Source organism: Astatotilapia calliptera, chromosome 3 (assembly GCF_964374335.1).
Source record: "Astatotilapia calliptera chromosome 3, fAstCal68.1, whole genome shotgun sequence".
Taxonomy (NCBI): Eukaryota; Metazoa; Chordata; class Actinopteri; order Cichliformes; family Cichlidae; genus Astatotilapia; species Astatotilapia calliptera.
In genome coordinates, this window is record NC_137424.1 from 62,369,466 (window position 1) to 62,392,729 (window position 23,264).

The 23,264-nt window shown below is 39.0% G+C and overlaps 2 protein-coding genes and 2 long non-coding RNA genes across 4 annotated transcripts; all 4 read right to left on the reverse strand.

The window, feature by feature from the left end:
- Nucleotides 1-12,302: 12,302 nt before the first annotated feature.
- LOC145423432 (uncharacterized) lies at nt 12,303-15,937 on the reverse strand. Its single transcript, XM_080295862.1, has 2 exons — nt 15,670-15,937; nt 12,303-12,678 (listed from the first exon to the last, which is right to left on the reverse strand). The coding sequence occupies exon 2, from the start codon at nt 12,651-12,653 to the stop codon at nt 12,303-12,305; it is 351 nt and encodes a 116-aa protein (XP_080151988.1). The 5' UTR covers nt 12,654-12,678; nt 15,670-15,937.
- A 1,074-nt stretch (nt 15,938-17,011) lies between these two features.
- LOC145422278 (uncharacterized) lies at nt 17,012-19,085 on the reverse strand. The gene is made up of 3 exons (XM_080293429.1): nt 18,842-19,085; nt 18,626-18,740; nt 17,012-18,255 (listed from the first exon to the last, which is right to left on the reverse strand). The coding sequence occupies exons 1-3, from the start codon at nt 18,920-18,922 to the stop codon at nt 18,134-18,136; spliced, it is 318 nt and encodes a 105-aa protein (XP_080149555.1). The 5' UTR covers nt 18,923-19,085; the 3' UTR covers nt 17,012-18,133.
- Nucleotides 19,086-19,093: 8 nt separating this feature from the next.
- LOC145422282 (uncharacterized) lies at nt 19,094-20,151 on the reverse strand. The gene is made up of 3 exons (XR_013903555.1): nt 20,038-20,151; nt 19,221-19,577; nt 19,094-19,125 (listed from the first exon to the last, which is right to left on the reverse strand). It is a non-coding gene; the product is annotated as an uncharacterized LOC145422282 (long non-coding RNA).
- Nucleotides 20,152-21,798: 1,647 nt separating this feature from the next.
- On the reverse strand, nt 21,799-23,141 carry LOC145422287 (uncharacterized). Its single transcript, XR_013903560.1, has 3 exons — nt 22,700-23,141; nt 22,191-22,269; nt 21,799-21,991 (listed from the first exon to the last, which is right to left on the reverse strand). It is a non-coding gene; the product is annotated as an uncharacterized LOC145422287 (long non-coding RNA).
- Nucleotides 23,142-23,264: the final 123 nt, after the last annotated feature.

The window sequence follows — 23,264 nt, forward strand, 5'->3', positions numbered from 1 at the left end:
TTTTAATTCATTTTATTTGGAGTTCAGGGGGTGCAGCTGCTTTTTCATGCATGTTATCTAGAAGCTGTAATTATTTCTGGTGCTGACAGCACTTTGATGAATCATCATGTTGGTATTAAACGTAAAGTTTCACCAGAAGAGTTTCAGTATTCCTTCGCATTAATTTTACAAGTATCAGAATCTCCAAATGTGAGCTAAACTCTAATTTTTCTAGAAAAAAAAAAGGCATTTAGATGATTTTGGTGAAGACTCCTGTCTATTGCAGCATTGAGACTAAATGCAAAGCAGAGTATGATAGCACATAAAGTCTGATATGAAGGGATGCAAATTTGTGTGGTGAGCACATTGTCAGAAATGCTAGTCAAGACCTTTGCAAAGTTTCCACACCACACATTGTCTCTATATTCATATTACTATACTCGTTCAATCTTTTTTAATGTTAGTGTTTCAGCCTGAGAAACTATCTGCACTATAACCACGATACTGCCAGAGCTGTGTGAAAAGAGGCTCTGAAATTGCTTTAGTAACAACTATTCAATGACTACCAGGGTCATGACTTTTTAAATCCTGTAGAGTCTAAAATTTAAATATGTCTTAATATAGATCAAAGTACAAGTGTAAAGAAAGACAAGAATAAAGATTCAGTAAGGTAATACTAGTAGTTATCCATCCTACTCCACTTATCCAACTCAGGGTCATAGGGGTGCTGGAGCCTGTCCCAGCTGTCTTAGGACAAAAAACAAAGTACACCCTGGACAAGTCGCCAGTCTGTCGCAGAGCTAACAAAGAGAGACAGACAACCATTCACATTCATGCCTATATGCAATTTAAAATCACCAGTTAACCTAGCCCCACTAACTACATGTGTTTGTACTGTGGAATGAAGCCGGAGTACCTGGAAAGAATCCACACAAACACAGACAACAAGCAAACTCCACACAGAAAGGCCCTGGCCTGATGATGGAACTGAACTCAGGCAACAGTGCTAACCACTGCATCACTGTGCTGCAATACTAATTATCTATTCATTATTTTCATTTATTAATATTAGTTTAACAAATCCATCCATCCATGTGTATCCGGGTCAAGGACATCAGTCTAAGCGAGCAACACCTCCTTTTCCTAAACCATTTCCTCTAGTTCCAAAACCAGCTATGGAACATGATTGCTACAGTATGACTGAAACATCTCATCTATCTACCTCATCTAGATGCACTGATATGATCAGCTTAATAAATATATTTATACTTTAAATTTTATACGAGTGGTTCCGAAAGTGTGGGCGGTGCCTGCAGGTGGGCTGTGGAGGTACTGCAGGTGCTTACTGTTAAAACAGTATAAAAAAATAATCTAATGTTACTTATTTAACATAAGCCATAGCATAAGATTTTTTTTTCCCTTTTTCTGATTCCTAGCAAAGAATATATTCAAAATGCCCTCCAAAGTGTAACAAAGCCACAACATCATCTTACTGAAGGGATCAAATTGAGTTTTCCTTATCACTTATTTTTAATGCATTTTTTTTTCGTTTTTTTCTTCAGTGATAAATATGTGGCTGCTGCTGGTGACACAAGTTTGGGATGTTTGTGATGCTCAAAGAGTTTGTAAGTGAAAATAAATATAATTATTTTGCATGAATAACATTAGCCGGGATTGTGGGTTTTGGTTTGACAATTTTCACTTGGTGCATATTTAATGGTCCTGTCTCCCTCGTTGTTGTTCAATGCAGCTTTTCCTCATGTTGTTCCAAACACTTCTCAGCACTATGAATACAGCACATTGTCTTTTAACTGTAAGGAGTTTGACGTGTCTCCTGGATGGAGACTAATGAGGAAGGTGCCAACCGAAAGTACAGCATGTGGGACTAGTTGGGGAGTTTTCAGTGGGTACATTTGCATCTTCAAACATGTTTTTATGGGAGACAGTGGGCAGTACTGGTGTGAGAGCAGAGATGGAAAGAAAAGCAACACTGTCAACATCACCATTACACGTAAGTTTACTGTACCTGCGTTCACTAACATGCATATTTAAAGGATAGAATAGAATAGTCCTTTGTCATTGTAAATGTACAACGAAATTCTGAGTGCTTCACACCAACTATGTTGGAATAAAATATTAATAAAATATATTGCTGAATAAATTACTGAATTGGATTGCAAAAAGTATATTCTTATTAGTACACCACTAAACAGAAGGCTTGTTGAGAAATCTGCTAAACGTTCTGATTATTATGTGATATCTGTTAAATGCTTGTAAGTGACATAATTAAATGCTGGTAATAGTATTTTTCCTCTGCCCACAAAAGTGCTCAAAACCTATAAATTACATGACAAAGGATTATGTCTTTCAAACACACGATTTCCCAGGGTGCTGTAGTAATTATACCATATGTTATAATTATACTAGCTGGTCCTGTGATCCTGGAAAGTCCTTTACTTCCTGTGATGTGAGTCTGCGCTGTAAAAACAAGACAGCTTCTACCAATGCGTCTACTTCCATATCCTTCTATAAAAATGGCCTCTTTATCAAAAACATCTCCACCAGCACTTTGATCATCCACAATATCAACAAGTCTCATGAAGGACTCTACAAGTGCAAAATCTCAGGAGTTGGAGAATCACCTGAGAGCTGGCTGGCTGTCAGAAGCAGAGACAACACAGGTGAGAGCACTTTTTTTTGGATGTATTTTTTAGAGGCATTTTAGATGTGAGACTTAAACTGTATATAAAATAAGTACTTACTGCCCTCATTGAATGTCAATATCAAGATAGATAAACAGTTCTTCAAAATGAGATTTTGTCTCTCTAAAACTGCAAAACACGAGAAATGGCATAAATTGTGGTCTTTTATATTACACAACATAGTTTAAAACCTTATCTCAATGTCAGGTTAACATAACTGTCAGAAAATAGTAAAAAAAGTTGGCTTTTTTTCCAGTCACTAAATGCTAACACATTATGGAAATTCCTATTCCTGTCATCAGCATTTGCAGCCTGACAACATGACAGTCCAAAAATCTACTTTATGTCCCTTATTTAACATAAACTCATAGTATGCTAGAGGCATATATTCTCCATGCTTTAAGAGAAAATAACTTTAGAACTTTTAATCTGCCCACTGCTGCCATTCTAATTCTTATTGTTTTAACTGCACACACTTGGGTTAACAAGCCCAGCTCCTTCCCCTAGTGGGGTGGTGGAGCTACTACACACCAGCAGTGACAGCACAACATAGCTTCTGGGTCTGGAAAGAGATGCAGAAGAGCCTTTGAAGAGCCAATAGTCATGTCCTATTGGCTACACAAATGTTAAGGCCATCTTTGGAAAAACAACAACAACAACAACAAAAACAAACAAACACAAAATTGGACATTTTGGAAATATTAAGTACGAGTGTTGTTGTTTTTACAGATTATCACATGGTGACGCTCCTTTGTTATGATCAGCTTCCTGTTCTCCTCTACCTCCTCATAAGGACTGTTGGCACAGTTTTATGGGTCGCTCTGCTGCTGTTAGTATTAAGAAAAGGTCAGCCTTGGAACAACTGAGGAAGAAAATGTCCACAAGTGCAAATTGCAAAGGGAATAACAACTGTTGCATCAATGTATAGAATTTTCAAAAAGTAGAGGGAAGGAAAACATTTTTTGTTGTCACCAAGGTTCTGTAGCAAGACAATTTTTTTTTCTAAGAACATATTAATTAGTCTATTGATGCTTGGTGAGAAAGTCTTAATCAGTCAATACCGTAATGTGATTTCCCCCCCGTCTATATGATATATTACAATAAAAGCCTTTGAAAGTTATTTCTACAGATAAGTGAGGGGGGGGGGGGGGGGGGGGGGAGTGCACCTCTAGTTATCAAAGTCATAAACTGGCACTCCCTTCAATGTCCAGTGTGGAATTAAAGACATTATTTTACTGTTACTATTCATAATCATCATAATTAATTTTGTAGTCATTATCATTAATCATTGCATTAATTCTTATTCTCATCAAAAACATTGATTGAAGCTGTTGCCATTATGTTATAATTTGTGTTACTGGTGTTATCATAATCGCGTACTAACCTTTTCATTACAGGTGTAGTTGTAATCATTTTATATACACTTTGCTTTTCTGTGCTTATTTAAAGAGTTGAAGCTCAGTTAAGTGGTTGAAGGTCGTGAACTTTGTTTGGCGCTATGATCAGACAATACATGGTGTAAGGGATGTTGAACTATGGAAAGAACACGCTTACACAACACATATTTTACATTCTTTTATTAAGCCTTGAGTAGGGGCATTTTGGTAAAACATTTATTCAATAGATCACACATACTTTTAGTTAAGATTATTTAGAAGCGCCAACGGGAGGGGTGAGGCTGAGTGCGTTGGAGGTCGACACACACACACACACACACACACACACACACACACACACACAGAGACAATAGTTGGGCTCATGTTTAGGCTATGAGTTCGAATAACAGTTTGCAAATGCCTGTAGCTGCAAAAGTATGCTCCAGGAGATAAGTGAGAGTCGGCATCTGGCCTCGAGACGGAGAGAAGGCTCTTTCCATTCATGTCGAAAGTCGTCAATATCATTGTATGTGCTTTGTATGTGTTTTGACGCAATGAAGGGGCGTCATAAACAATACCCTGATATAAAATGATTGTTTCTGTAAAGCTGGAGGCAGGTGATTGCTGCTGTGTCCAGTGATCATCTCCCCGCACATGTGTGGGTTCATTAAAATCATTCTTTGACCGAAGCTCGTCTGGACCATGATTGTTTTTGTGCTCACCCTCAATATCTGAACCCGCAACACCAGTAAATTCTACTGTCTGGAAAAATATATCTCTAGATAAGTGTCCTATTCACCACCTGTCATGCTACTGTGGAAAAAACAAACATATGATGTAGCTATATATTTTTAGACCAAGCAGCTCAATAATGTACATTAACCACTGCACTGTACATGCCATGGTGTCAGTGATGAAATTTCTCAGAAGTAAACTGAAGATGTCTGTTGGGTTTCTAAACCCCAGTATCTCTCTACATTCATATTTATATTGTTGGTTAAGTCTTTTTTCTTCTTCATTTTTCTTCGTCTGAAAACTATCTGCAGCATAACCACAACGTCTCTAATGCTCTGTGAAAAGAAGCTGTAAGTTTGTTTGAACTGTAAAAACATTATTAAAACATATTTATTAAATGTCCATGTGTGATGTTATTTGCACTACAGCGGAATGAAATGACTCCACTGAAATATTATTTTGTTTAAAAAATAATTTTCAATTTAATAGTAATTTTAAAATTGATGTGTTATTATTTGAGTCTTTTTATGCTCCTCCAAAACTCAACAACAAAAGAATTAACAAAAACACAACCTATTATCAAATACACACTGAGTATGTGATAGTAAAAAAAAAAAAAAAAAAAAAAAAAAAAAAATACCGGATAACAGGATTAAGGCCACTTTTTCTCATTTATACCTCCTAAAATGATATGAATGTAGGACTTGATGCAACTGTATGAAAAAGTATTGTTTTAAATACAAGAATCTGTAAATTTTAACAATTGCTTTGGAAAATACCTGAGCTATGCTCCTTCAGCATGCCAACATGGATGTAGACTGAGACAAACAAAAATCAATAAGCTGTCAGACTTTGTTTTCTAAATTAAAAAAAACAAGAAGAAAAGTATATGAACAACTTTTTGTGAAACCTTACCCAAATAAAAATACACGTATTGTCTCACAGGAAAAGGCCCTATTGACACTTTTCTTCTATGCCAGAGGTCACTAACAGGCAGACTGCGGTCTGAATCTGGACGCGTAGGCCACGCGTCCACTCTCATGCAAGCGAATGCATTGTATCCCATATCCCAGATTAATGAAAAAACATTTTCAATACCCGAGAATTTGCGGATATCACATCATGAGAATCTGTTTCTGGGCTCACTTCCCCATTACCTAGTCATAGGCATGGTTAACCATAAGGGTTTTACAGGTCGATATGATTTATGCCCTTTCAATTTCCAGCATAACAATCTAGAGTTTTTGGCTTTGTGTCATGAGACTAAGCAAATGCCAGCCAAAGCGTTTCAACCCAATTTTGCTGAGAATCACTCCATAAGAGAGTTTTACAGCCTGTACACTGCTACCGGGAGAAACCTGAAAGATCTGTCCTTGTGCATTGACAGACAGGAGTTTGAACAATGGTATACATTGTTTGTGTTCAATATGAATCCTTCAGATGACAGTCAGGCCTTGTCACCGGTGATAAATGGCAACTTGAGACTTGAAATGCGCTTCAGAGTCCCTCTACCTCACACAACCACATTGATCGTTTATGCTTGTTATGATTCCATTCTCAAGATCAATTCCAAAAGACAAGTTTGGGTTGATTATTACTGAGGTTTCACCATTTTTTTTTTTTTTTTAATTGAATTATGAACAATCACCAATTGGACAGTATTATGAGACTGCTAGTGGGCGATAGTTTTTTTTTGGAGTATATGCAGAAGATGAATTATTAACATTACTCAAAAGCTTGTTTAAACGGCCTACATATATGATCATAAATACAGATCCAAGGAACAAACCTGGAACTCACTGGCTGGCTATTTCTTTAGATGAAGATGGAGGTGCTACTTTTTATGATTCGTTTGGATTCCCACCAGATTATCCTTTTTACCCCAAAAGCATTGTAACGTTTTTGAAAAAGCATGCTAATCGAGTATTTTTCCATCAAAGCTACAAGCCACACTGTCTACAGTGGGCAGCATTGTATATTTTTTCTAGCCCAGAAATCACATGGAAAGACTTATGATGATGTACTTGCTTTATATAGCTCTAATCAAAACAAAAATGATAGCATGGTCTCGTGTTTTGTAAAACGATTTATCACATGTGTATTAATATGTAAAGCTAGCAATTTTAATCAAACTTCGTGTTCTCTGAAAGCTTTTAATGATTTTCATTTGTGCTAAAAAATATTTCAATAAAACTAAAAAACGTTTCTGGGGGAAAAAAAAAGTGGTGTATTGTGCTTTTTTGTTAAATAAAAACATGAGACAATTAACTTAAAAAACATAACAATAACGTTTTTTGGTTTTTGATTACATCAGAAATTTAACCATGTGGGTGATAAGGCAAATGTCTTGCTTTTCTTTTTTTTTTTTCTTAAACTTTCTTCCTTTGTCTTTCAACTTGTTTTTGTTGTCTTACTTCTGATTTCTTTTCTTTAGTGACTTTCTTTGTCTTACTTTTTACTTGTTTTATGTTTCTATTCATAGCGAGAGTCCCACCCTAAAGCCTTATCCAGTATGTGATTTTTGCATTCTAGGTACCCTTCCTGAAGTGTGGGCCCAAGCCTATTGAAAAAACATGATAATTTGTTAGTTTGAACCTGAGGAATAAGATCCAGTCTGATAGGGTCGGAGCAGGGCATATCTAGGGGATTCCCAAAAAAGGGTGATTTTTAAAGGGAAAACAGATTGTTATTTATGGTGATTGTTATGAGGTGAGGCCCTCTCACCGGTTTTGTTTTCCTAACCTTAATTTCTATTGCTTTCCTTTTATTTGTCTTTGGCTTAACTCATTAAATACAATTTTTGCAACAAACCTGTAATAATTTGAATTTACAAACATATAGAACTACCTTTCTGTATTTCTATTGTTCCAATATCTCAATAAGAAATTATATAGTTACCACACCCTGCTGTGGGCTGTTATCACTGCTGTGTTGACTCCGCAGTTTTGGGTGTTGGAATTTCTTTACTGGAAGATGAAACTAGGTATAACATGTCATGTTTGAAACAAAAATAAAATGTTTACAATTGTTACGTCCCCCCCGAAAGGCTCTAGGCATACGAGTGAGGGGACCAGTAACAAATGAGTCCAGAACAGAATGAAAGGAGAACAGACAGGTGTTCTTAGTAAATAAAATAAGATTATCTATAATAAAGACTAACATAAAGAGCCGGCATTGCCGTTTTACCGATAACACTTGGAAAAAGGTTGCAACAACACAGAACACAACAACCAAACAAAAACTCCACACCATGAGGAGGCACTTCCAGGGGCCCACAAGCTCACCCTGTCACTAGCAGCAGCTAGCTTTACTGCTGCCGAGGCCCACAAGCCCACACTACTCACGTGAAGCAGTTACACTGCACACTGCTTCCACACTATAAGATTTCTCCCAACAACTTCGACACCCAATGTGGGAACACCAGAGAAAAACCCCCTGCTCACAGCTCATCCCCAGCTTAGATAGCCTCAGAGGCGATTGCTGACTGGATTCAGGTGGGAAACGAGGCTAACCAAGAGCAGCTGTCTCCTGGGGAGAGAGGAGAGTGAGAGAAACTGAGGGGGTAGGAGTGGCAAGAGAGGAGGAGGCGGAGAAAAACGCCACGCCCACACAAGGGCAGTTTCAGGAGGCCCAGCTAGGGCCATAACAATAATGAAAATCCTTATTAGTTAATACAGCTAAATACTGACTAATTCAAAAAAGAACAATGTGGTGTTATCTAAAATCTCAAGAAAAAGAGAGGTACTGACTCACTTTCCTACCACACATCAGTTTTCCAGCTTCTCTTACCTTAAGTTACCAATAGTAGAAATTATGTTCATCAGTGCTGTTTGTGCTGATGGAATCTAGTTGTATGAGATTCAGTTTTAATTTTCTCATTACGACATGAAACTGCACACCTTCATACATATCACACATAATATTACTGTAGTATGCACAGTATTAGCATTGAGTGGGATAATTTGTAAATAAGGAGCAGTTGTAAAAACATATTTTGTAGTTGTTACAAGAAATGCTTGACCGCTGTTCCGTTTGAAATTCACATCATCTCTGGCATTTTCTTTTAGACACTGAACCTGCCGCTAATAATTTGAGCCCTGAGACAAACAAAGTCACAAACCCACAGACACAAAAAGGTAAGATGAGTTCTGTGAACATGTTAGTCTGCAGTCCTCTGAGGCTGCTACATGTGGTATTTATACCTAAAGAGCAATCTGCTGTTAGACCAAAATTGACCTGTGGTGCAACCCGTTCTCACTCCCGACGCGTAAAATAATGACGATTTGTCACGTCCCTTAACTTCTCATGCTGACGCCTAAGGTACCCTTCCACGTTTTTATGTGACGCTGTGGGTTGTCAATTCATTCCAATATGAACCCGCTCGCGGCGATCAGAGACGCTTCGAGCAGAGGCTCCAGCCATCCATTTACTCCAATAATAACCCCGTCACGGCGAAACATGACGCCGTGAAGCACAATCTAACTGGAGAACCGGGGACCCTCTCCGCGAACGGGTTTTTCTCCCTAATTTAATGCTTTCTTTTAATGACATCGTTAACATTTCTCAACAAAAACACGAAAGTATCACTGATAATTCAACAATAAAATCGCTTCATGTTGTGGCCATCACACAGTGTTTTCCAAACTGATTCACGATCTGAAAGTGCGCAGATTTAACGTACATAATCCTTTGTTAGGTTTATTATTTTCATTTCACACGTAAAACACATTTATAGATTCATTCACCACTCCTGCTAGTTTTGGATGCGCTCGGCTCCAGCCAATCAGACCAATTTACGCAGACGCACTAATCCCGTAACTGCACACTACCCATAATCCTCAACCGCCGTCGCTATGGAAATGAAGATAACAACAGCTTGGTGCTACCCGTTATTCCTTTATTTACTCTAAAATAATAACCAGCGATAATACGAAATTAAACTGGCCCAGTGTTTAATTATGTAATTAAAAAATGCAAATTGTATTATTTTATTTTTTACAAATTGCAATATTTATCTACAGCGCGCCTTTAGCGACACGTCAACAGATCTTAAGCAAGGCGATTGGATGGTTTTTACTGCAATGCATCTTGGGAGTCGTAGTAAATGTATCTTTCAACTCACGGTCCTGCAGCGAAGTTTTCGACTGGACACGAGGCAGATCCTAGCTAAGTAAGTTGTGATAAACTGTGGGTAATTTGCATGTTCACTGAAATATTAATTTCAGTGATATTAAACTGATATTAAACTTGAAATGTTTTCACAGAGCAGTCTGTGTACCAAGAGAACTACTTCTGCAAAAGTTTATTTAAATTTTTTTGTGATGTATTCTCATGTGTAAGACACTTGCTTGGCCACCCAGCTAATGTTAGTACTGCTCTATTTTAGCAATGTATCTTTTCTGTAATCAATTCAGGGTTTTTTTTTTAACCCTATTCACGTAATTAACTCAATATTAATGACTTTAATCTCGTAATTGATTTTTTTCTTCTAAATATGGTGTAATACTGCCTCGTAATATAAGTTATTTCTTTGGTCATAAATTATTTTTGTAATCGTTTCACCAAAACAGACCTGAAATAATCCCTACATGTTCCATTTTCATTTGCAGAAATGACAAAGCCAAAAACCAAACCATGCCCTTCCTGTCAGGCCCCAAACACCTGCAACAGGAAGACATGCAGTGGATGCCTGGGCAGCCTGAACCTAAAGGAGGGATTGAAAAAAAAACAAGAACAGTTTAAAAACAGTAACTGGGCTGCCTCTGTTAAAAAAAACAGAAATGCGAGCAGGGTGGTTAATTCAGCCCAGTTGTCAGTAAGTTTAAAAGTTCTGATCTAATAAGTGGTTGGTCTGGTAGACAATTCTTTATTAATCACAGTTGTCAATGTTTTCTTGTATATCATGAAGTAAGAAACTAACAAGACATGTATATACACATAAAATATTAATTTATAAAAGAGCATAAATAAAAAAGTTATTCACATCAGAATAACATCATCACACTAAAGACATCAAACTAGAAAAAACTTGTTAAAAACTATTTTTATTCAAGCTACTTCTGATTTTTAATTTAATCGGCTATTAACTGAGAGACAAAACATTTCAAGATGGATTTTATCATACATTTACAGGTTTGGTCACCATAAATACTTTTTAACTATCGACAACAATAAAACAACAAAGATGTGAAACTTAAAGGTTTGTTATACATCAATTTGCTTACATGAAAGACTGGCTGCATGTTTTTCTTTGTTGTTCTTGCAGGTTTCAAAGCTACATGCCCTGGGCTACCAACCAATTCTGTTTCTTGGACAGTTTGACCGTAAGGGCCGTATAGCAGGGGACGTGATCACTCAGATCGAACCAGCGGAAGGTGCTGCACGTGACATCCTCATGAAGATGAGGAAGCTTTATGAACACCTTCTGAGAAGTAAGATATGCTTTGTCCATTATCTGTAACCAGGTGTCCTTATCAGGTAGCCTATCCTAGCTGTCTTTGGGTGATACTCATGGTACACCCTAGATAAGAAGGCAGATCATCACGGGGTACATAGAGACAAACAAGATGGTGAGGATGAGGATAGTTAACAGTCACCAGCTATTCTGTTCTACTCTACTCTATTCTGTTCTATTCTATTATTCAGCCAAGGTTCAGACCAGTAACCTTCTTGCTGTGAGGTGACAGCTGCCCTACGTGTCCTGTTGCTAACATGAAAATAGTGTTATATCTGCCTTATTACCTCCCCATGTGTCGGTCACATCACCAAAGCTAGCCATACTGAACCTCTGGTGTTACCCACCTGAACAATTTTGTATGTGTGTGTGTGTATAGTATGGTCTTTCACACTCATGTATATACAAATGTAATTTTAAAAATCTTCACGAAAACCAGACCTGATAATTCTCTTCGAGACTTTCTAGTATAACAAATGTTATATAATGTTACCAATATGAACACCAAGATTCTTAAATAACTTATATACTTCTTAAGAGGTTACCTGATTACCTCCCTGAGGTAGTTAGCATCACCATTGTACAAAACTCCTAAGTCACAGTACTAGCTTGAAGTGTCAAATGTTATTCACTACAAAGTCAGGAAAGTAGTGTCATCAGAGGAAAAAGTCATTATCTATCTGGATTTATAGTCACACTCATTAATTTATTAATGTATAATGTAGAAAAGCACTACAGATGTCACACTACCCTAGAGGGCACTTGTACTGAATTATTTGGGTCAGTGAGTGTGCGAGATGACTTATTTGATGCCAATATTTACCAGTTGTATCTTTAGTAAAAACTTAACTGAAAACATGCAAATCACTACTTATTATGTGTTTATGTGTACTGTACATTTTTTCAACCCATTTTAATGAATGTTTAATATTTAAAATTTTTCAGAATTACAAGCTTCACCTCCTGCTAAAAGTTCTACACCAGCAGCTGGACCATCCTCTGCTGACAGTGTCGATGCTGGACCAGTCCCAGACCCAGAGGCTCTAAACGAGGAATTTATTCTTCATTTAGAGCCTGTACCAACATCTTCCCTCTGTCAGCCTCCTGCATCCTGCTCTCCATCTCTGCTTCCTCCTGCATCCTCCTCTCCATCTCTGCTTCCTCCTGCATCCTCCTCTCCATCTCTGCTTCCTCCTGCATCCTCCTCTCCATCTCTGCTTCCTCCTGCATCCTCCTCTCCATCTCTGCTTTCTCCTGCATCCTCCTCTCCATCTCTGCTTCATCCTGCATCCTCCTCTCCATCTCTGCTTCCTCCTGCATCCTCCTCTCCATCTCTGCTTCCTCCTGCATCCTCCTCTTCATCTCTGCTTTCTCCTGCATCCTCCTCTCCATCTCCACATCCTGCATCTCCCTCAATTTCTACGGTGTACACCTCGGATGTCCCAAACAAAAAAAGGACAAGGAAAGGTTAGACGTTATGGTATTGTAAATGTACGAAACACATGACATGTTCGTTAAGTTTGTTAAGATTTCTTTTTCTTAATTTTTGCATTTTTTCCAGTTTTACAGAACTCATGTAAATATTTCATTTGTTATTTTTCAGAATGCCAAAAACACCGTACACAGAAGATTTTCAAATATGAAGAGATAGTAGACAGGAGATTTGTAAATGTAAGTAATTTAGCCTGCTGTTGTGCAGATTTGTTTGCGTCTTTGGACTTCCCGGATTTGAACTGTGCCTGACTGAATATCCATAAGCTTTTGTATTTGATGAATCTACACTAATTCAGCCACTGAGTCAGGATTTCACTCCAAATAGGACATTAAATAATAACAGACCACCTGATACGACCTGGTCATGCTGCCTTCCTGATGTTTACGTTCTTTAAAGTCCTCCTGACATCATGCTCAGAAGGAGTGATTGATGTGGAGGTGCTCCTTCCCATTCAGTAACATCTGCTTCAGTTAGTTTTGCTTGTGAGCCACAATGTAAGCAGTGTTGCTTTGCTGACATGCACTCGATGCTGGCAGTACAAGCATTGTAGTGGTTCTTATGTTTTTGTAAACTAATTGTATAATATATTGAGCCATTCAATAGTACACAAATGTTTATAAGCTCCTTTTTGTATGCAACTTGCATGTCTTTCTTAATTAATTGTTTGTTTATATCATGTTTTTCAGGAAAAAGAAGAAGTTAAAGTCAAGTGGAAGCCTTGCTCAACATGGTATGTAGTAACAACTTTGTTGGATGGGAACAGACATTCATATTGTTGATAAATAGTTATCAACTCAATTTGAATTCATGTATTTGGACTAAAGTAAATTGGGAGCTTTTAGCTATCGAGCTCCTCTTCTGTGAGGAGCTTGATAGCTGTCCACCTCCAAAGTCCATTATGAGTTTTTGGAGGTGGACATGGTCAACACTTTTAAGAGTAGGCATAAGACTTTACTTCTTTATAGAGCTTATAGTTAGGGCTGGTTCAGCTCAGCCCTTAGTTATGCTGTAATAGGACCAGACTGCTGGGGGTTAGTGTCCCCCCCCTCTCTCTCTGTCTCTTTCAGGGTTATGCAGGCTCAGTATTGGTTGAAGATGCAGTCACGTCTCCTTTTACTGAAAACTCTCCCCCTCTCCCTCACCACCATCTGTAAACACACATGTCTCAGTAATGCAGTTCATGCATGTTACTAACTAAACTTCTTCCCTGGAGTTTCTGTGCTCTCTCATCCAGCAGGTTCCAATGGATCGTGGCTGCTGCTGTGGTCCTGCTTGACATCTACTACATATATTAATACTCTCTGACTTGATTTGATTAATTTATATTACAATGAAGGTGTATAAAGCATGACATGAATATAGAAGATATTTCATCCTAAAAAATTGTCATGTGTCACAACCTAAATTGTCCTATTTTGTGTGTGGTTGTCGTTGTTGTTTGTTATGTTTTTCTCCTGACAGTGGCAAAGTGTGGGATGACACATGGGAACCTGCGCAGTTTTACACACAGTAAACCAGGCACCACAGGTCGCAGAGATCGCACAGTTCACAGCTTGTAGTTCAGCATAAAAGTTCAAAATAAAATATTTACTATACATTTCAACCAGTGTCAGTCTCTGTTTCACTCTCTAATTGTGGCTTAAGTACCTAACATATTCATGAATCTGATCGATCAATAATATCTTCCCTGCACTCGACATCTCATAGTTTTACATATCAGCCAACATTATTGTCTACATCCTCATAAATATAGAAGTGACTTGCTTATTATAACATATTACAAGGTAAAGTAATACTGCACTGCACGTATAGTGAGTAACACCTACTGTGTATGGGAGCCTAAAGCAAAGTTAACTGCACCAGTACCAGCTTCAGAACATATTGTATATTATATGTTTCTACCTTTTTGTAATGTGTCATGTTTAGATGCAGTGACAATTGCACATTTGGAGTTGTGGTCATATGTGGTCTTTATATACAGGGTATTTAAAAAAATTGACATTTTTTGCTATTTTTCTTGTTTGTTTGCACAATATTATTGTGTACATATTACATATGTAACATTATTGTTAATATTATTATTAGATATCAAAGATACAATTTGATTGAGGGTTTTCCTGTCATAATTTCAATAAAAATGCAATTACACACGTAAACAATAGGATCAAAATAAACTTTTAAAAAGTCTGTTGATCAAATGCTGATTTTCAAAACATTCTAGAGGAAAACAGAGATAAAATAATCTGAACAGTAACAGTGATTGTGGATGATGATGGAGGCTTCAATGGATTATTCTGTTTCAATCAATAGGTTTGTATCTATGACAATAATTTGATAAGTTTAACAGGTTGGTTTAGGCCTGGCAATACAGCAAATATTCACAAACTTTTGTTTTTGAAGAATGTTTATCTTTTTTGGGATGAAGCTATCTGGCAAAATGAGACAACCCTTTTAACCTAATCTTTATGTCTTTTTTGTGGCTATGATACTGGATTTTGGTTTGATGCATATGCAGGTTACAGCTGGGGAATGGCAGTATGTTGTGGATTGATTTGGCATGTTCAACCACTGTTACACCAAACTCTCTCACTTATAACATGATAAAGGCCTCTTACTCAGTGTCATGGATTTTCTATACTTTTGGGGACACAGGGCCAAAGTCTGAGGCAATAAGTCAGATCAAAGAAGGCAATGATTCTAAAATGGGAGTTTACTTATGTCATTATATATATCCAGGAATATGTGCCAGAGGATAGTTGTCATGAAATCAATATTAAATCAAAGTATTCCTTAATTACCACAGCTGGCATGAGTTCTCCAAAGCTGCCTGCTGTCTCAGGATCTGTCTCCAAAAAGGACCAGGGAGCGCTAACATGTTATGTTCTAAACTGATGAAGAAAATGCACATTAAACATAGTATAAACTTACTGAGTGAAGTAATGTCAAGAGGATTCCTTTAGCTCCTATTGGGTTGGTTCCTTGATCAATGCAATACAGAATCATTAATCTGGTTTTATGTAATGTCCTCAAAACATGTCAAAATGAGGCTCACTAGTCTGTGTGGCCTCCACATGCCTGTATGACCTCCCTACAACACCTGGGCATGCTCCTGATGAAGTGGCAGATGCTCTCCTGATGGATCTCCTCCCAGACTCCAGGACTAAAGCATCTGCCCACTCCTGGACATTTTGTGGTGCAGTTGGTGGATGGAGCGAGACATAATGTCCCAGATGTCCTCAATTGGATTCAGTTCTGGGGAATGGGCGGGCCAGTCCACAGCATCAATGCTTTCGTCTTGCAGGAACTGCTGACACACTCCAGCCACATGAGGTCTAGGATTGTCTTGCATGAGGAGGAACCCGGGGCCAACCGCACCAGCATATGGTCTCACAAGGGGTCTGAGGATCTCATCTCAGTACCTAATGGCAGTCAGGCTACCTCTGCCGAACACATGGAGGGCTGTGCAGCTCCCCAAAGAAATGCCACCCCACACCAAAACTGACCCACTGCCAAACTCATGCTGGAGGATGTTGCAGGAAGCAGAAGGTTCTCCACGGCGTCTCCAGACTGTCACAAGTGCTCAGTGTGAACCTGCTTTCATCTGTGAGGAGCACAGGGCGCCAGTGGCAAAGTTTCCAATCTTTGTGTTGTCTGGCAAATGCCAAACATACGGCACTGTGTTGGGCTGTAAGCACAACCCCACCTGTGGACGTCGGGCCCTCATACCACCCTCATGGAGTCCATTTCTGACCGTTTGAGCAGACGTGCACATTTGTGGCCTGCTGGAGGTCATTTTGCACAGCTCTGGCCTTTCTTTCCTACCCCACAGTACCTTCCCTTACCATTTGTTTCCTACTCTTTTACTTCTTTGATGACGGTTGTCTTTCTAGATAAGCAATTTCATTTGCTCTGGGGCGAGTCAATGGCTCGGGTGCATTCTGGGACTGTCAGTTCACCAGTGTGCTGGCATGCTTCTTAACAAACACACCACTACAGCAAACATCTCAATTGTACTTGTTGATTTCTTTGACAAAACACTGAACAAAAAATTTACTTGTGAGTGTGCTGCCTGGTGCTTTTAAATTTTGTGATTATTTGAGCAGCCCAGAAAGCATCCCATGAATTAAATTATGTTATCGTATCTGAACATGTGCACGAGTCATTAACTTAGATGGGAAATAATGATTCAGGGTAAACAACTGCACCAAGGAAATTCCATTTTTCTTCTCAAAATGTAAAATGTCTGTTGAAAAATCACATTGAACAGAGATGTGATTAACTTTTTATTTTACCAAACATAACATCAATGATGACACAATCAGTCTTCATCAGAAGTGCTCAAATCACTCTCAGTGGCATCGTCTGGAATGTCCTCCTCCGAGTCCATTTCCAGGAGTGGTTGGTGGCTGAGGATTCTCTTGTACACGTCCTTTACTTTGAGCATTTCAGCTTTCAGTTCACTTTGTTTTTTTAAAACCAGGCTACAGAGTCCCTTCTGTGCATCCTCCGACATGCCAACAAAGGAGGCTGTAAAAAGAACAAAACAAATAAATATGAGAAAAGTAAAAAAAACAAACAACAAAAAAAACATCACCTCATAAACACAAGGAATTAGGATGCTATAATTAAACATTTTTTTAAAAGGGAGAAGGCAGTGTTAGCTAGCAATCTAGATATAGGTAAAAGATCCAGTAAGACTTTAGCATCTGCTCTTATTTTCAATCGATTCATCAAAAAATTAATAAATAAATAAAGTGCTTACAGTCTGAGGAGATTGTCCCCAACACCACAGAACGCATTCGCAACACTGTCCAGTGATGCCGCATCTCCCTGCAAAGGATCATCTCCTCCTCTCTCAGGCGCCTCACAGCCATCACCTTCTCAAAGACCTTTCTCTTTGTCCGGAGGTCAGCAGCAGCTACAGTTTAACAACATCAGATGGGAAAACATAGCAGCATATTATGATTCAAGAACAAAACATTCAACTACTGCTCAGATACTGGGAGCTTGTTTAAAAAGGATATTTATAAATCAAGAGCTTACGTTCACTTGTGCTCTGCCAGGGCCAAATATCGGTCTGCATGAGGGCATCACTGGATACGATTTGCTTTGTTGGTTCAGCGAGCTTGTTGTAGTCGTCAACAGCAGCCGCCAAGCGTTTCTTCTCAACTAAGATGACCTTGCGAATTCTGTGTCGCCTCTTGTTGCTATCTGTAAATAATCATAAAAAATTCACACCTTCACATAATGTATATAGTTTCATTTTAATCTACACTCATCAATTTGTTTGCTAGAACAAATCACATCCAGCTTAAACAAACCTGGATCTGATTTGATTCTGTTTACAAAGTAGCTGCACAAGCTGTACAAACTGAGCATCAAACGGTCCGTTTCAAAGAAACTGGGACGTACCATTTTGTCTGTAAAGACTTTGTGTTCGCACTCTGATGATGACGACAAGCTCCTCTATTCGTGCCTGCAACGCTCCAAGGCTGCCATCAGTTAGATCACTTTCTAAGTGAGAGGAATATTAATCAGAATACAGGATGAGTAACAGTCACCAAACTACAGTGGACTCTGTAATCACTGACTTGATGACATTCATTATAAGACATCTGGAGCCTTCATGTGCTGCTATCTCATGATAATCACGAGATAACAAGTATGTTGGTGTTCAGGTTTATAAAACCAACTAGTACGACATCATTTCAACCCAGGTTCTATCCAATTTGATGAAACGCAACAACTCTGCCATAAATTTGCTTTTACAAGGCTTATTTTTCATTGTTTGTTGACACTGTCAGAAAGATCTTAACTCTAAGTTCTTTAATGAGGCCATGGTGGGTCCTATTGTTATACATGAGTGCATTATATTGAGACTCACCTTCAGCCCATTTCTGCACATCGGCCACCCATTGCTGCAGTGTGTCGTCATCCACACCCAGCTCATTTCTGGTCGCATTCAGGCTCTCCACTTGTTCTCTAAGGATCCTTATGATCTAAGAATGCATTCATAAATGTCATTCATATTGACATTAAAAGAGTACTGGTGTTTTCCCCCCATTACCACACACATTAAAATGGGTGTTGAAAAAATGACCTTTAGATATCGCTGGCTCAAAGTGCGGCCCAGTTGTTCCACTTTCCTTTTGTTCCACCCCAAAGCCAGGAGGGTCAGCATGTCTGTTCGCCCTGCATTTCAGTTAGTATACAAATTAGAATTAATGAGCAGGAGACTGAGTGGAATCTCAGACACGGACACACACCTGCTTTAGACATGTACTTCGTTGTGATGGCCGCCCTAGACAGGAAACTGTTTACTTGTTCCACCTCTTCTCCAACTGTTGAACCAGCCCCATCCTGAAACGCACCTCCCCATTTGATCTATAGAAAGGAGGTCACAATACATGACTGCTGAATTCATTCAACCTTATAACAAAATGTCTCAAACTAATCCAAAACTACAAGCTGCAGTATACCTCGCATTTCCAAGTGTGAGCCTTTGCATGCATGACGGAGAGAAAAGGACGCATTGACAAGAGGTTCCTCAGCTCAGGGCACTGCTGAGCCACCTTGGTTAAATAGGGGAAATATTTACAGGCCACATCGGAGCAAAGGAACGTAATATGTCCTGGGATGCTAGCTGCCAACTTCCTCTGGAGAAAAAGGGGGTAAGCAAAGATCTCCCCTCGAAACATGTTCAATGCAGCTAAGAGGACTCCGTGGCGACAAACAGCTATTTCCATGCCCTCCTCATCCAACTTCCCAGTGGACTTTTTGGACGACTCCTTTGCTGCAGTCCAAGATGAAGATCCGCACAACCCTTTCCCCGGGACCTATACACTCAAAGATTTTAACATAAAAGATATGACATGATTAAGCCCTATCAGGGACAAACTTTTTAAAACAAATGCATAACAATTAGCTGAATTAGCCTCGAGTCACACAAGACCTCAGATCTCCCCAGGACAGCACTGATAACACAAAATAAAAATCATGTTGTTTTTTTTTAAATACACATGGTGACAAAATTAAGTAAACATTAAGATAAAGTAAAGTAAATAGTATTACGACAACACCAAGAGAAAAATAAAAAAAAATATCGACCCATCCATATATGTCCACACACACACACACACACACACACACACACACACACACACACACACACGCACACACACACACGCACACACACACACACACACACACACACGTATGTGTATATGGTTACGGCATTAACGTCATTTTAACAAGAGTAACGCTAACAGCACTAATATATATATATGTGTATCTTACATGATTTGTGTGTCTCTGGATGTATTTCACAAACTCAGCAACTTCCTCATCTTTCTCAATGAAGACACCTTCAAAGTTCCCCTGCTCTGAAGTGCTGAACGAACACAGTGACAGTTGTTTGAAAAGAAACATTAAAATACATTTTTCTACAAATCCATATTTGACTTATGTACACAATGCATAACGTACCTTGCATTAGACTGAAAGCGATAAAACTTGCGGTTTCCATCAACTGAGACGGCAAGCATGTCTGGAGTGCAGGCAGGGCAGCTAAAGCATGGCTCCTTGCACATCCTGTCCACCTCAAACTTTACAGCACTCCACTCCAAGAAACTTTTACTGAAGGCATCAGCTGATATTCGGCCATTGTTTTACATAGAGGACATACAGAATATTCAAGGACAGTCATCATAAACATTGATTTGCACAATTTCCTTAAACTTAGCAAATTTAGAAACTCACCCTTCCAAAATGGGCTGTTCGTTCATCCAGCATTTTGACAAATGCCTTAAGTGACATCCCTGGTGCAGCCTTCTTAATGTCATAGAAAGACTGAAAGACATCCATTGAAAACAGGGTGCAGAAATTTAAGGTGCCAGGCCAATATCCACTACCCAGGATGTCCTTAACTGAGGGGGACCACATTAGGCTACAGCTGGTGCAGCTCACCACTGGCAGTGCAAGGTTATAACGGCCTTTAGAAAGGATAAGGATAAATTCAGTCATTGCTCAAAGCATTCATTTTTTTCATGTTGTTTTCAAATCGGTCTGGTAAATCCAAATGACCTTTGACAGGTGCCCACATATACTGCGGGCCGAGGGTAATTAAAACCAAGATAGCAATGCACAATTTGCAATAAAACCTCCAAACACATCTATTGTGTATGTAGTGTTTGACAAAAGGGCAACTTACCATTTATGGTTACAAGAGCCACAATTGCGCCGGGTGAAACCTCAACGTTACCTGCTGGGCAGTCACACACAGTCTGGCCTTTGCACAGGCAACAGCCAAACTAACATTAAAACACACAATATATATAAAAAGAATTAGAAATTAACTGATACACAATAAATATACAATAACAGCACCCACTCATACTCATACATAGCAAGAAATGCATAAGACTTAAAAACTGTACCTATTGGCTTGTGAAACTCTGATGAAGGCTGCAAAAACCCTCCTGTTACTGCCTCTCTGTTGTGCAGGACAAGGTGTGTGTGAACTGCAATATCACAGTCAGCACAAAGGAATGGAAGAGGCAGGCAGTCCAGACACCTCACAACTACTTGTTTGCCACACTGACACACACGGTGTGACTGTGGATCCAGAGTAGCTAACATATTGTCTATAAGACAAGGCCTGGCCTCTTTCCACTTTTGCGAGGACACCATATTTCTGATCGCCCAGTGAGTAGCAGCTGACTCAGACGATGTCTCACAAGTCATGGCTGCGTCCTCTTCTCCATCCTCCAACAACTGAAGGAGCTCCTGACGAAGCACCTCAGTTCCACACACTAACAGAAAAAAAATAAAGAAAGGAAGAAACTCTGAAAAACACTCTAGGCAGTATGTTTCTTAGGACTCCACAAAAGCCCTGCATAACTCAACTATAACAACAAATATAAAAGTAAACAGAAATCACAATATATACAAGAAGGTAAAGTACCTTTTGTTGGGTTGACACTGGCAACATAACTAGGTTCTTCACGTGGACATTGATGCTGCTCTCTGGACACGGGGGGGGGGGGGGGGGGGGGAATGAAGAATATTTACTTACTGAAATTCTTTGGTGAAAACAAGTTGTGAGATAAAATCAATGGTTGTGTGAACACTGACCACGTGGCATGCAACTAGTACTTCGACTGGTTGATGGTCTTTGAGGAATAAAAGCTCCCTGTCTGTCACGTTTTTTCCAGCGCACTGATCTTGGCTGAGGTTCACTCTGTGCATCATTCTACGCAATTAACAAGGAAAAAAGGGAACACCTAAAATACAGTCTATGATTAAAGCAAAGATTATAAAACATGTTAAGTTAACCAACTTAATTTGACATAAACTTAAAAAAAAAATTCAAATAACACAACGTTTACTCCGTACAAAATATTAGACAAGCGTGTTCCCTCTTTAACAACTGTTTCCACTAAAAATGTTACCTGCATATCTTGAAGGAGTTCGTCAGCAGCCTGAAGCTCTTCCTCCAGCTCGGGATCCTCTGAATCACTCATTTGCAAGCTAAAGAGGAAAGAGATTTTTGCAGAACTCAGTGACATAAACACATAACTAACGCAATTCAAATGATTTTCAGTCTTGGCGCTCCGGTTAATGTTAGCAATTAACGTTAGCATCATCAGTTTGTAAAGAGCTAGCAGAACTCTTAGCGCAAAAACTGCTTTACGCACCATGTGAGGGTATTTTGCAGCACACAAGTCCTTTAACGTTTGTAATAGATTTAATCCATCATCGTTGGATTAAATGGCTAATGCTGCAGTAGACACGTGTAGTCGTTACCTAGCAAGCATGCTGACGGTAGCTGTAGCCATTTTTAAATACATTACACCGTTTCCGAGATCAGTCACCTCTGTTTGTTTGAAGCGTTTATGAAAAAACAAACTTTGAAACACACATCAAGGTATTACTTTAAATATATGTATTTTTTACATACCTGCATTAGAATCAATCAGTTCCGCCTCATTTTCTTATTCTTATAAATGGGTCTCTCCGTTCTCCCATCAGCCTTTGCTTACACAGGTTGCGTCTGATTGGCTGGAGCCGAGCGCGTCCAAAACTAACAGGAGTGGTGAATGAATCTATAAATGTGTTTTACGTGTGAAATGAAAATAATAAACCTAACAAAGGATTATGTACGTTAAATCTGCGCACTTTCAGATCGTGAATCAGTTTGGAAAACACTGTGTGATGGCCACAACATGAAGCGATTTTATTGTTGAATTATCAGTGATACTTTCGTGTTTTTGTTGAGAAATGTTAACGATGTCATTAAAAGAAAGCATTAAATTAGGGAGAAAAACCCGTTCGCGGAGAGGGTCCCCGGTTCTCCAGTTAGATTGTGCTTCACGGCGTCATGTTTCGCCGTGACGGGGTTATTATTGGAGTAACTGGATGGCTGGAGCCTCTGCTCGAAGCGTCTCTGATCGCCGCGAGCGGGTTCATATTGGAATGAATTGACAACCCACAGCATCACATAAAAACGTGGAAGGGTACCTTAG